The sequence below is a fragment of the Sapajus apella genome, unplaced genomic scaffold (genome assembly GCF_009761245.1).
Source record: "Sapajus apella isolate SASKATOON/1434 unplaced genomic scaffold, GSC_monkey_1.0 scaffold95, whole genome shotgun sequence".
NCBI classification, from domain to species: domain Eukaryota; kingdom Metazoa; phylum Chordata; class Mammalia; order Primates; family Cebidae; genus Sapajus; species Sapajus apella.
In genome coordinates, this window is record NW_022437035.1 from 4,271,484 (window position 1) to 4,285,747 (window position 14,264).

Consider the following 14,264-nt stretch of genomic DNA (forward strand, 5'->3'; position numbering starts at 1 on the left):
CAACGATGTGAGTTTATATGGGAATGTTTATCGGGGAATTTTTTCTCCCTTTTTGGACAAGTCCAGTCCATGGAAGATGTTCCTTCTGGGACATTCACAGAAAGCCAGCGTGTTATTACGAATGCTCAAAGACCTCCAAACTGCTAGATTCAATTGCCTTATGTTTAAAGGGCATTTGGGTCCTTATGATGATGCATAAATCGTGAAAAGATACGCACGCAGCTGCTGTAAAGTTCTCTCTGCCCCAGCTTCACAAGGAAGCGGTGATTATGAAACCTCACCAGCTTTCCCAGCTGAGAGAGAAAGACAACATGGGGTGCAGTGTCTATGACTAGTCCTGACTCAGGAGGTACCCACGGTGCCCATACAGTGTGGTCTTGTCAGGCCCAAACTGGAAGCTATGGGGAACCCCGCTTCAGTCCCTTGGAGTTCGAGTCTGGGAGAAACCTGTGGCCATTTCTCCCCTCTGTGCCCTTTTGGGCAACACCATGTTGGGAGCAGAAACTCCACTGGCTGTTCAAACCTCGGAGGCTGCTGATTAAAATGCAGGCCAGCACACAAAGCGGGTCTCAGCATCCTATAATAATTACATCCCGAGAAAATGATGCCTTTCAAAAGTCCTCCCCGTGCAAGTAAATGAAACTTAACTCTGCTTCTCTATCCTGGTCACAAAGTAAGTTTGGGGGTTTTGCCCCCTGTCGCGCACACTCACCGGGTATATCTCACCCATGCTCTGCAAAGCAGCTGATCACCCAGGTGAGGCTGCATGCTGTCCTGTCATCAGAAGATGGCAGGAAATGACCAGGGCCACCTTCGTGCAGGGTGACCCATTGAGCGCAATGTGCCAGGATCCCAGAACTATCTTTCCCTTTGGGTCCTGTTCACAGTTTCTCGGGGCCCTGGGTGGCTCTGAGCTGGGGACTCCGGCTGAGCTGTTCTGCATCAGGACACAGAGGGTCCCTGCAGGCAGGACCGTGACTAATTCGAAAGCCCAGCGTCGTCTCCACCACATCGTTGGTACAAAAAGATTACAATAAAGGCGAGGAATTTCCATAAATGAGAAGCAGCGTCCGCTTCCCACAACTGGTGGGGGTAGGTGGTGTAGGGGGAGTAAAGAAGGGGAGGGGGCACTGATTCAAAGATTCCTCTCCTGGCAGGAAACTGGTGTTAGCTGAATTCAGCCGGAGAGACACCTCCACGCACGCTCACGCACGAAACCCAGCGAGGGGCGACGTGCGTCTGCTACTGAAATACTCCAGATCAAAGTCACCCACAGCCCAGGAGGCCTGGGAGGCTGAGATTTCGTAATTAGGATCTTCAAAATCCTCCCTCTATTTTTAGGACTCACGCTCATTCAGTCCTTTACAGAATCAGAACCTGTCAGCTAAGGCCATTGAGACTGAAGGGTGAGCTCCTTTCCCTGCTCGCCTTTAGAAAGCAGATTAAGGGTAAACTGGAGGAGTGACTTCAGATTGGATGGAAATACACTCGGCCATGCATATGTATATATGCGGATGCTGGGATGGGGGGAGGGGGAGGGGGGGCTCCTTCACACACTGAACTGTAAGGGGCCCTGCTTTGCTCCCCTGAGATACAGACCCAGAGCTTCCACCCACCTCGGCCGTGCTCTCTCGAGCTGGCCCCAAGACCACTTCATTTGGCTTCAGTGTGTGTGAGAAGGCGAGAAGCCTTGAAAAATTTCCTCCAAATGTCCCTCTTCTCAATCACGCACTCATGTATACATCAACATCTCCACCAAGAGCGATCAAATCCCACACTCAAATCTGTCCACCCAAGATGCGCCTAAATATAGACACCGTCCTAAAACAAACACATCCTCAGCAAGTCAGAATCCTGACTTGAGTCAAAAGGAGGAGGTTGGGCGATCCTGGCCCCTCCAGACCAAAGACCTGGGTGGAACAAGCCGTGGGTGGCGAGAACAGGATAGAGGGTGAACCCACTGGTTGCAGGGCCCCCCCACCCACTCCGACAAACAGAGGACCCCTCTGGCATGAGAGGATTTGGTGTTTTTATGTTGCGGTGCTCTTGGGAGGCCTGCTTGTTCCCACACACTCCCCAGACATTTGATCCTATTATATAAAGCTACAGCCTTTTAATCTCTAAAAATAACCAAACAGAGGTAAATACGGTATTCCTTACCAAGAGTATTTATCTCCTAAATGCTTTCGGCAAAGCCGATCACTCCCTGGGCAAAGAACACAATCCAACGTCATTGTCATTCAAGTGGAGAGAAACGGGTCACAAGTGATTCTCCTTCATTTTCCAGCATAGAGTGAGTCTAGGCGATCCTGTGTAACCCCCAGGGACTCACTCAACTTGGCCCTTCCACAGCGGGAAGGATTTTCCTCCTCTAATTTCACCTGGTCCTGCCGGACTATTTATTAAAAATGTATATTTTATATCAGCACAGGGTATCGAGTAACTTCTTGGCAAGAGTGGCCACATTTTCAAAACCTATTAAGATTCTTTGTGGAAATTTAAATACCTCTGTCAGGCAAACAAAATCACATCAGGAATCATAGAATTTCATTGCTAGAAAGAGAAATTAGATTAACCAACTCTCACGCCTTTCCTAGAAACCTCAATAAACTAGAGGTACATTTCAACAGTTCCTTATTTCCGGTCAGAAGGGGCCTCACAAGAAATCTAAATGAATTTATATCAAAGAAAGCCATACTTGACGAAAGCCCTTCAATATACAAAAATTGCATATATATATATATATATATATGAATATATAAATATAGTTTGCATATTAGCAATGGCTATTTAAAATCAAAACAGCCAGGAAAACCCAGTGGTAGAAAACCATGACAAGTTCAGCACTGCCAGGCTTCAGCCCCCTTAAAACATCCTTGTCCTTTATTAATATTTAGTGGAAATGTATGATTGCAGATGTGTGTTAGGTTGGGGTTTTATATTGGGAGGCGGGCAAAGTAGACAGGTTTATTACAGCCATGAAATATTAAACAAGCACCAAGGAACAGTAGTTTGATGTCCTGGGATATCCAGGGAGCAGCCAGACCTGAACGTCAGCTGCACAAAGGGGACCCTATCTATTTACATTATCCCTTATTAACACCTGTGAAGTTTTGGGTTACATCTTCCGGAGGCACCAAAGTCACATGAAGGCATGCAACTTGTGCTGGGTAATTTCACAGGGAAACAGGATTGCAAAGCTCTCTGCCTTCCCCCAGACAAGTTCGAAGGAGCCTGAAAAATTCTCTCAGGAAAACAGTACTTTGCTCTCAGGCTAGGATCTACCTGCCCCCCACCTGCCCCAAGTCCGCCCCAGGTCTACAGAAATCTTGCCTGCCTAGGACTGCACAGTGCTGCCACCGTGTTCTGACTACAACACTGAGAGAAGCATGAAATTCCAAAAATTTCTCTGGCATCACTGTAAAAAGATCATACTTCCAGAAAGGGCAGGATTGCATGCAGCGTGTGTACCGAGACCGCCCCCATTTCAATGTATGTGAAAGAGTACTTCAAGGCTGCCCTGGGTTTCAAGACAGAGCTACCAGGGGAAAGGAGGTTTGGCAAGGCTAAATGTATTACAGAATACAGTTAAGCCAACTTTTGAAAACTGTAAAGGGCAGAAGGGGAGAAAACGTCCTTTTTCCAACAGAATATGCATTATCTATCATTTCTCATCATCGCTCCTTCTCTGTGTTGAAATTCTTCCATGGCCACACATCTATTTCAAAGATGGGTGGATGATTTTGCAAACTCTTGTCAAATTCATGTAATTCTCACCGATTTTATTGATGTTTGAATAGGCCCAAACTCAGGCTGGGTTTGGTTTTGTTTTCTTTTTTCCTTTCCATGACCTCACCCTTCCCCCACCGCAACTTTGTACATGTAGAGCCTCAAGATCAGAGGTTAAGTTGCATTATCTAAAAGCTGTTGGGTGGGTTGATTAAGAAGTCAAGAGAAGCACGATTTGGAGAGGCTAGCTAGATTTCCTGGTTTAAAAAGTCACCCTCCCATGTGATGCTGGCCTAGACTTTAGGAGAAAGACAACTTCCCAGTCAAGTTCCCACCCCTCCAAAGGACACCTCAAGCCCATAAGACAATCTGGGCACGTCCCAGTGGCTGCACGCCTTGTGCTGTTCTGAAGACTTATTCGTTCCCTCCAATCCGAGCACGGATCATTTTGTTAAATACCGACTAGTATTTTGTCATTGGAGCGAAGAATTTCAGAAACGGTGTTAATATTTAATCACATTAGTACTGGCATGTTTTACGGCGTGACAAAATAAAATATCATTACAAAAATGGGCTTTGCCTGCAAGGGGGGTGTAGAAAAAAAATGCTTGCTGGGGCTAGTACCCAGAGAAGGTCTATTCAAAGCCACTGGACACCACTGCTCAAGGCTAATGGGACCAGGAGCATGTTTTTTAAGGAAATGCAGAACGTTTCGCTTTAATTTTTTTTTCTGACTCTATTTTGAAGTGGCACGCTTCACTCTGATTTTCAGCCAGGGGACTCAGGGGCCTGTAGAAAGCTCTGTGTACCTATTTATACAACGTGTGCAGATGGAACTGCAGGGTGTTATCATAATGAAAAGTTTAATCATCCTTATTTACTACCAGTGAGGGAGCAGGATTCAGATGCGGATACCTTATAAAGCCTTAACTAGCAACCCCAAGGCTACAGAAGCTTCAAGTGACCTCAATTCGCTGCTTTATCGAGGAAACTGTCCTTCCCACACCACACAGTAGAAAACAAAGGAGGTCAAGTGGGTGTCCCTGCTGGTGCTTATAAGACAGCCAGCCCTGCTGGTCCCTGATGGAAGTCCCTATCATCCCGATGCGGTGGGGGGGGGGGGGGGGCTTCCTTGAGCTTATAGGGGAAATCAACTCAACAGTGACTAGCATCTGTTTCCAAAAAATATTTTCATTCATCTGACTGTGATGATGACACAAACAAAACATTTCTTTGGTGACATTTCTTCATTCATAGCCTGCATCTTCGTCTCTAAAGGAAGGACTGGAAAGTGGATGGAGAGAGACTTCTAAAAATCTCAGTAAACCCGCTCTGTCCACCTAGTCTACTAAGGCCCTTTAAAAGACTTGAAGGTGAAGTGCTACTGTTTCTCTCTCAATGAATTCTTTATATCAGGGTGTTTTGTTAAAAAACTTTTCTCACCTCATTTTGGCCAATATGTTCTTAATTACTTGGAGGGGAAGGATCAGGAGGGGGAGGGGGAGGGGCGGCCAGGCCAGGCCAGGCCAGGTAGAAGTGACAGGGGCTGAGATTTGTGCTAACCAGCTATCGATCCAGCCAGATCGAGATGTTGCGTACAAGAAAATAAAGGGGTGGGGGAGCCAGCAGGCTGCCGTGTCCAACTCGATTTTAAAAAGGGGGGGAGGGGAGAAGAAGCTGAGGGTCCCAAACTAACCAATTTATGGCCTTGCCTGGGAGAAGCCTGGAGAATGCTGATGCTGGCCGCAGTGTCTGCTGTGCATGCTAAACACCCAGCTTCAAATGAGAGAGCGCGTCCCGGGCGTCCCGGGCTGGGCAGTAACCGCGGAACAAAGAGAAGAAGCAGAGAGGCTGCATTCATGAATTAGAAAACCTAAGCGGGAAAGCTACCCGGGATGGGCGCCTAGAAAGCCCCGGGTTCTGAACCACCCAACTCCCAGCCCACTCCCCTTTCCTCTCCTCTCCCAGCCCCCATGCCATTCTCCTAAAACCTACCCTCACCTTTAATCCGGAGTCAAGACAGGGCAGGAAGTGGGGAGGATGAGGGAAACGAAGGCAGAGAAGGAAAAAACTGTAAAAGAGGGCAAGAGTCGCATTGAGGGGGAACACGTTTTTAAAGACAAGGTTAAATTGCCAGCCACTGGTTCCATGGTGCTTGTCTAGGGAAACCAAGGGAATTCAACTACAGTTACCTGATTTTAAGAAGTCATTAGAGATATATAGATACATATATACACACACATATCTCTATATACACCTATATATACACACACACACACTTTTTTTGTATATATACATTTTAAAGCTCCGTTCAAATAAAATAAATATCTACGGCAGCCCAGTCATTCTTAGGTTAGAAAGAACTGTTATTACTTTAACTGGAAAGGCAGCCCATTTACTGACCCCACCCCTCCCAACTTAAAGGCCTCCAGGCCTGGTAGGGAGGGGGTGTTTCGAATGCAAACGAACGCTGGGACCGGACATCTGTCACCAAAGCCAAGCAAGATATTGACAAACGCGGATCCTTTGTGTCTTAAGAATATATATCCATATCCCCATACACAAATGATGTCCTGACTGAGTGGTCTGGTCTCTGCCAAGCCAACCCCACCGCAGCACACCCCCTCCCCAGCCCCACCAAATGTCAAGGAGACACGCCCTGAAAAGGTTCCCTGCTTCCTGCCACCCCCACGGGTCTCTGGTTTTTCAGTGAAACTCTAATAGTTAAGAAGAGACAAAATAACTATTCATTAGGAACAAATGTCAAATTAGGCGTTGCCTCTGAGTGATGCTGCCGACACCAGGGCTGGTAACTTTTTTTTTCTAAAGATGCTGGCTCCTAAAAGAACTAGAGCTAGAGGCTGGCTAACTAGGAAAAGGTGGGAGGCGTTCACATAACTTCCCAGGTGTCCTGCCAGGGAGGCCTGCACACAGCTGCTGAAAGTGGAAGCAGCCTGAATGTTGGGGGTGGGGAGGGTCTTGGTGTGAAAGGGCAACTCAGCTAAAACTGGGGGTGTGGGGGAGGCTTGGCGGGGTACTCTACAAGATCCCCAAAGGACTGCCATCTACCTTTTTACCACCCTGTGGCACTAGAATCTACCTGGCAGCATGTGGGGGGATTGGGGGGCGGGGGATCTGTCCTCACAGCCCTTGGTGTAAGCAAAGGTGTGATAACCAGCTCTGATTGGGGATTAGGAGGGCCCGTGCCCTCCAAACCTCAAGGGACCCCAAGGGGCGGAGGCCTGTACTGGGGATGGGGCGGGTCATCCGGGAAGTGAGAGGAAAACGGGTCCGCATATACCTTCTTTGCTGTTGGAGTTCTGGGGTTTGGCCTTCTCCCAGGGCGCCAACGCCTTGTCGTCGTCTGCGCTGTCCACCAGGGCCTTGTCAGCCGGCATGTACCAGGCAGCACTGTGCTCTGCCATCAGCGAGTCCAGGTCGATGGTGCTCATGGCGCTCTTGACCGCCTCGGAGCAGCAGCTGCCCAGCTCGCTGTCGCCATTCTGCGCCCCTGAGGCCCCGACGGCGCACTCACCCTTCTTGCCACCCTTCAGCCCCAGAGGCTGGTCCTCGGAGATGCTGAACTGCTGCCTCTGTAGCTGGATCTGCGCCTGAAGGATCTCCAGGGGGTGGATCTCGTCGGGTGGCGGGGCGCCGCTGCTGCTCGTTGGGGTGCGGACCTGCTCGAGGCTTGGCGTGCCCGGATGGCCCGGGCCCCCACCGCCGCCGTAGCTGTCAGGGGTCGAGGTAGAGTTAGACATGATGCCCAGGCCGAGCGCGGGCGGGGGCGCCTTCGGTCCGTGCTCCCCGGCGCCTACCCCGCGGGGAGGGAGTTTGGGCGAGCCCGTCACCAGAGGACTCCTGCTCGCCTTAACAAGTGCCTGGGGGTTGTCAGAGCTGGACGACACCTCGTCCTCATTGGCGTAGCTGGTGCTCACCTCGTCCGAGGCGAACTCACCCACGTGCGGGGAACTACCGTCCGACTTGGCCCCGCCGTCCAGGGACGCCATGAGGTCTGGTTGATCCCCCAGGAGCAACTCAGCCCCTTTTCCCCACGATGGCGATGTGAGCGCCTTTTCGTGGGGAGTCGGTGCCCCGCGCGTCTCGCCCGTGGAGCTGCCCCCGACGGCTGCGCCTGACGCTTGCTGCTGCCCTGGGCTCACCCCAGGTGCGCCCCCGCTGTCCGGAGCCGCCGAGTACTTGTCAAAGAAGGTGCCAGGGCTCACGTGACCACTGTCCCTTTTTCTGCGACCCCGTCCCCGGCCGCCGCCCCCGGGGACCGACTTGCCGTCATTCCCCGACGTGGATTCCAGGGTGTAGTTGGGGGAGAGGCTGGTGCCGTCCCCCTGGGCGGGTGGGTTGGGCGGCCCGGAGGCTTTGGAGCCGCTGTTACCCGTCCCGGACGGGCCTCCGGGTCCTGGGGCCCCAGGAGCAGTCCCTCCTGGGAAGTAATCCGAGCCCGGGTTGCCGGCCACTGCCGCGCCGTCGGTCTCGTTCTGGCTCAGTTTCCTCTTGCCCTCGGGCGGGTTCTTCTTGTTGAAGGTCACGTTGAGGTTGGGGGCCCCGAGGCTGGCGATCATGTTCTGGCAAGCGGTGGAGAGCGCAGCCAGGCAGCTCTGGCCAAACAGGTTGTCCTTGGAGCTGGGCTTGTTGAAGGAGCCCAGCGAGAGCGCACCCAGTTTACTGGCCGAGGTGCGCTGGCTGGGCTGGAAATCGGGCTGCGGCGGGTAGGCACCCCCGCCACTGCCGCCACCGGAGCTGCCACCGCCCCCTCCCGCGCTGGGGGGCGAGTTCACGCCTGGACCGCTGTGCGGCGTGGCCTGCCGGCTCGCTGCTCCAAACGGAAAGCCCGGCTGGCCCCCGAGCGCAGACGTAGCGAAGTCCGGCGGTGGGGGCCGGCGCTCGGAAGCAGCGCTGGGGAGCCCCACGCCGGCCCCGGGGGACTGCAGCTGACCCAGGCCGCCCAGGCTCCCCCCGAACTGCAGGCCCGGTGAGGGCAGCGCGGGCACGTGGCCCTCTCCGGGCATCCTCATCGGCTCCTGCAGAGGGCCCCGGAATAGCACCCCTGAGCCAGGCGGAGGAGGGGGCGCCAGGCTGGGGTCGTGCGGACCACAGTCAGCGGGCAGGCCCGAGCCGCCCATCCTGCGGGGCAGCAGGTCTCCGGGCGGCGGGTGCGGACCTGAGAACCACGCACTCTCTTGTGCCAAGTGCGGCGCCTGCTGCTCGAAGGTGCCCAGACGCCCGGCGCCCGTGCTGCCGCCTTCTCGCTCGAAGTTCGGCTGAGCCAAGCCGCCCACCGGGCCGCCGTGCACCAGGCCGCCCTGGCCCACGTCCCCGGGGTGGCCTAGCTGAGCCAGGTTGGGCTGGCGCAGCCGCTGCTGCTGGTTCCGCGACGCCATCTGCTTAATCATGAGGGCCGCGTTTTGGCGCTGCTGCTGCTGCTGCTGCTGCTGTTGCTGCTGCTGTTGCTGCTGCTGCTGCTGCTGCTGCAGGGACTGGTGGTCCGGGGCCGGGTGCTGCAGGGGCGGCCCCGAAGGGAAGCTGTCGGGCACAGGCGGTGTGAACTCGCCGGGTAGGCCTGGGTAGGCGGAGGGGGAGAGGTGGTTGTCCAGAGCGCCGTTGTGCATGCTGCCGTTCCACGAAGCGCAGCGGTCCACTCCCGCGCTGCCCGGGAAGTCGAAGCGCGGCCTCTTGGCCACGTTCATGTAGGGGGGCGCGTCGAAATGCTGCAGCCGCTGGTTGGGCGCCTGCTGCGGAGGAGGATGCTGCATGTTGAAAACGGGCTCGGAATAAGGGTGCATGCTCCGGTTCTCCAGCCGGTGGATGGGGTATTCGAACTGCGCGTGCTGGCTGGGCAGCATGGGACCTCCGTCCTGCAGGCCGCTGCTGGGCGTGCCAGCCTCGCCCTGCTGGGGCCGCGGGAGCGCAGGCGGGCACGAATTTTGTCGGACTAGAAGCCCGGGAGGCGGCGGCGGCTGCTGCTGTGGCGGCTGCTGCGGGGGCTGCTGCTGAGGGGGTGGCGGGGCCTGCTGGGGAGGCTGCATTAACGGGTGCCTGGAGCCCACTGAGGGCTCCAGACCCACAGGCATCTTTCTGGCCCCACCGAACCTCTCAAAGAACACACCATGCTGCTGTTGCTGCTGCTGCTGCTGCTGCTGAGGCGGCTGCGGCTGCGGCTGCGGCGGCTGCTGTGGTGGCTGGGCGTGCATTTTGGACAAGCCCACCATGCCCGCAGCTCTGGGCATGGCCGAGGCGCCCGGGAAAGCGCCCCCGGGAACCTGGCGACCCGCTGCATAATGAGGCAGCTGCCCTTCGGAGTCAGAGGGCGAAAACATGTCAAAATGTCCCGAGGGCGCCTCGCCCGGGTAATTGTATTCCAGCGAGTCGACGGCTCCTTGGTTCGCCACCCTCCGGGGCTCCAGACTGTGGGAATCGGAGCCACTGGAGGAGGGCAGGCCGTGGAAGGAGGCGGCTCGGTTAGGGCTCTGGTCCAGCGGCAGGCATGGGGCCGGCACGGCGTGGCCGGAGGCACCCGAACTGTGGAAGTCCGGGAGGTTCCCCGGTCGCTGAGGGCCGAAGCTCTCAGGCCCCTGGCTCTCCGCCATGTGCTCATAACCCTCCGCGAAGGGCGGCTGGCTGCCCAGGCCGCCGGCTGCGCCGCCGTAGCCCAGCAGGCGACCCCCGTGCAGACACGAGGCCCCCGGGTCCGGGCCGCCGAAGTTGCCCCCAAAGTGGGGGTGATGCTGGTGGGGATGGTGACTTCCCGGGTGGCCGTGGTGAGGCTGCTGGCCGCCAAAGAAGCCGTGCACAGGCTGCGCCTGCAGCCCCCCTGCGTGCAACTCGGAGTGGCCGCGCGCGTGGAAGCCGTAGGGCTCCATGTTCATGCCCAAGATCGCGGGCTCGCCCAGCGCGCTCAAGGCAGGATCCACAGGGCCAGGGGGCCCCCCCCGTGTGGAAAGCAGGTGCCTTAAAGTGGGTATTCATGGTCAGTCCGGTCTCGTTAAAGTTCCTCTCACCCTGGCCAGCGTTCCTGCTGTTGATCTGGGGCTCGAATTGGTCCAGCCCAAACATACTTGGCGGGGGGCAGAGGGGATCAATAGGGCATGACAGCCTGCTTTCCGCGGCGCGCCTCCAGCCAGCTACTCGTTCCAGCCCAGGATTGGGCGCTCCGGGACGCTCAGCACCGCGGGGGCTCAACGTGCACCTCCACGCCGCCTGATGTGAGGGACTTGGGGGTGGGAGGGTGGATCAGCTCCTCTCCCGAAGCTCGGGCTCTGCCCGGGGAGGGCCTCTCACATCTTGCGAGGCCGCGCGGCCTCTAGGAGCCGTGTTGGGGGTCCCATGCCCCGGGCGGTTGTCACAGCCGCGGGTGGGTCTGCGGGGAGGGGACGAAGCCGCGGATGAACGGAGACAAAAAGTTAAGTGGGGGAAAAGGGGAGGGAAGGGGGATGGGAGAGCAGAGCGATCACCTTCTCAAGTCCGACTGGGTCTGTTGGGGAGCCCCAGGACGCCGCCTGCAGCCTCCCGGAGTCCGTGGCAGAGCTGCTAAGGGCAGGGGAGGGAGACCCTTCAAAGCCGCGGCTAGCGCCGGGCACCGATAGAGCGGTCCCTCCCCCCGCCCCCCCGGAGTCCCCGCGCCCCGCAGCCGGAGCCTCCACGGAGCACGATCCGCTCGCACAGTCCCAGTAGGCTCCGGGCGAGCGGCTGCTGCTTCTTCAGTGGGTCGGAGGACTGGAGGCTCCACTCGGCATCGCCGGTGCCGGCCCCCAAGCCGAGGTCGCAGAGGGGCTGGGAGGCGGCGGGCGGCGGGGGTCGGAGCAGAGGGTCGGGGGAAGGCGCGGCTCCTCTGCTCGACAGCGGGTGCCTTGCGCCCGGCGCGCAGCTTCGCGGCCACGTCCGCCGCCTGCCGCTTCTGTCCTCCGCCGTTGGGTGTCTGAGTTCGCTGGAGTCTTCGCGCACCGTCGCAGGCGCGGGAGGGCAGCGAGGCGAAGGGTTGGGTCGCTCCGAGGCTCCGGTTCCCTGTCTCCGCGCCGAGGTGCTTCGCGAGTCCCTCTCGGACCCGAGGGAGGGGCGGACGCGGGTCGAGGGGCCACGCCGGGCGAGCGAGCCGAGGCGTTCCGGCTGCGCTCTCCGAGCCTGGAATCCGGGGGGCGGGGGCAGCTCTGGGGGGTCTGCGCACCCCTCTCCCGACTAGCGGGGGTGCTCTGCGTGGGGCGTTCCGAGGGTCTCGGCTCCCCTCTCCGTGTCTGCCTCTCGCCCAGCGCCGGGAGAAGCAGCAACAAGTTTTGCATTTCAGCAATCAATTTCAGCCATTACATTTGCGCCAATCAGCGCCGCCCAAGCTCCGGGCCCGGGGCGGGGCTCGCTCTTAAGGTGGTCCGGGGTCCTGGCTGCCGAGGCCCCAGCCAGGAACCCGCATTACCCCGGCTCTGGGGTCCCCCGCGCCCGCCTCGCCTCGGGGTCCGGCGTCAGTGCGCTGGGGGCGCGCCCTGGTCTCCGGGCGCAGCGGGCTGGAGAGGGTGAAGGCGGAGGAGAATGGCGGGAGCTTGGCTTTGTTCACCCCCTTCCCATTCACACTGTTCCCAACTCCCCACCCCCAACTGGAGCGAGACCCGCCGGGTGGGCAGGGGGCGGGGAGGTGGGCGGTGAGCCGTACGGGGCGCTCAGACAATGAGGTCGCCAGGCAAAGCCTCTGGACTCGCCACGGAAAGTCGCTAAGTGTCTGCTGCGCTACGGCTCCGGGGTAAACGCTCCTCGGCTCTCCACTAGCGGCGCCCAAGTTAGCCGGCCCTGGGATTTTCTTGGAGGGTAAAGCAGACGGGGAACCCCGAAGTTAGGGTTCTCCTCGACAGACCTGGGCGCCTGCTCACTCCTCAGTCACTAGGGCGCTCACGAGTGTTCCCCATCCCCACTGCCTGGGGTTCCCGGTTCTCACCCGCCGGCGTAGGGGCTCCAAGGAGCCCTGGTCACTCAGACACTTTATGGGGGAGCACATCGGTTGAGCCCAGTAAGCGGAGCGACTAGCGAGGCGGCTGGGAACCCCCGAGAAGACACGCGCGAAGAGGGCGCACCCGCCGGCCCGCACACCTTGCCCCCGGGCCACCTGGTCCAAGGCCCAAGCCCTCTGCGGGTGCGAGGTCGGCCTCCTTAAGAGATCAATTAAACTGAAGAGGCCAAGGAACGGAATTGGGCTGTGATACTAAAATCAATAGGAGTAATTTAATATCTGCCCTGCTCTTTATGAAATATTTATCCCAATAATCTTAGTTAAAATGTTTAGATCTTCCTGATCCCCACCGAGGCTGAAATCTATCTTGCAATTAGAAGTTGGAAGTTAAGAGGTGATGGAGGATAGAGGAGGTGTTTATTCTGTGCGCCTGTGTGCGTGTGCGCGCGCGTGCGTGCATGTGTGTGTGTGTGTGCGTGCGTGTGTTCCTCCCTAAAGAGAGTGTAGGGAAGGAGAGGGGAGAAGGCCTTTAATTTTCCTTGCCATAAAATAGCACGAAGCGATTTTGCTAGCAGATTCGCCTTCTTAGGAGAAGGGCGAAAAAAGAACTTTCTTTGAAGTGCCCCTGATATCGCTATTAAATCTAAATAAAATTAAGCATGGTGTATAAAAATGCCTTTTCCCCCCACAAAAGAAAGTGTTTATCGCCCGAGTCCGTCTAGCGTTTGCTAAATTGCGCATGAAATCTGAAATGAAATAAACGTTATAATAAAACCAACCCCTGAGCCCTTTTTATTTAAAACCCTTAGATTAAGCACTCCACCGTTGCGGGCAGGAGTTAAAAAGTTACCATGTGGTACGCGCAGATTCATAGCTCCCCGGAGTTGTGGCTAGGAAGGCAGGCTAAGTATGCCAGAGCCGACAAAGGCGGTGGATGGACTCAACTTTGGACTAGCGGCGGAATTCCTAAGAAATTGCCCCCCACCAAAAAAAATTTTTTTTAATTAAAAATAAACAAACGATAAAAACCAACAAACTTTAAAACTCAGCCAGAGCAAGCTCAGATCCAAGACCCTTCTGGGGGGCCTTCCTGTTGTGGAAGCCTAACAGAAATATATATTTTTTTCTTTTTGAAATTAAAAATGAAAATTACCCCCACCAAAAATGGGGTCCATAAATAAGCATGGGGAAGAAGTATTTGTACAGGGCGGTGGAGTTTTTAAAGGATTTTTCTGCAGGATCAGGTTGTTGGTCTGTGATTAAATATTGATTTTGTGTAATTAGTTTTCATGTGAACTATCCTCTTGCTGATAGCTTAGAGGTTTCAGAACTAGAAAAGAAATGGAATTGGACATGGAAATTATTACTTAGCAAAGTGACAGGGAAGTGAGAGCCAGAGAAAAGACTGAGACTTTGCTGATTTAGGCACAAAGAAATAAAGGCTTGGGCAGGCCTCCAGTGGCACCCTCCACCCAGCGGCCTGGGACCCTGAGGGCTCTGGGGCTCCCGGGACAGAGCAGGGGGGATCTTGAACCTCCTGGACAAAACGGTGGAGGCAATAGGGAAAAAATGGTTGTAAGGAAGAGGG

At 56.1% G+C, this 14,264-nt stretch overlaps 1 protein-coding gene across 1 annotated transcript in view; it reads right to left on the reverse strand.

Moving 5' to 3' along the window:
• The window catches only part of MN1 (MN1 proto-oncogene, transcriptional regulator), a 51,817-nt gene extending 39,822 nt beyond the window's left edge, over nucleotides 1-11,995 (reverse strand). The window contains 2 exon segments of the mRNA XM_032256733.1: nucleotides 7,031-10,676; nucleotides 10,678-11,995. Of these exon segments, the coding sequence (XP_032112624.1) occupies nucleotides 7,031-10,676; nucleotides 10,678-10,800 (3,769 nt within the window). The 5' untranslated portion in view covers nucleotides 10,801-11,995.
• Nucleotides 11,996-14,264: the final 2,269 nt, after the last annotated feature.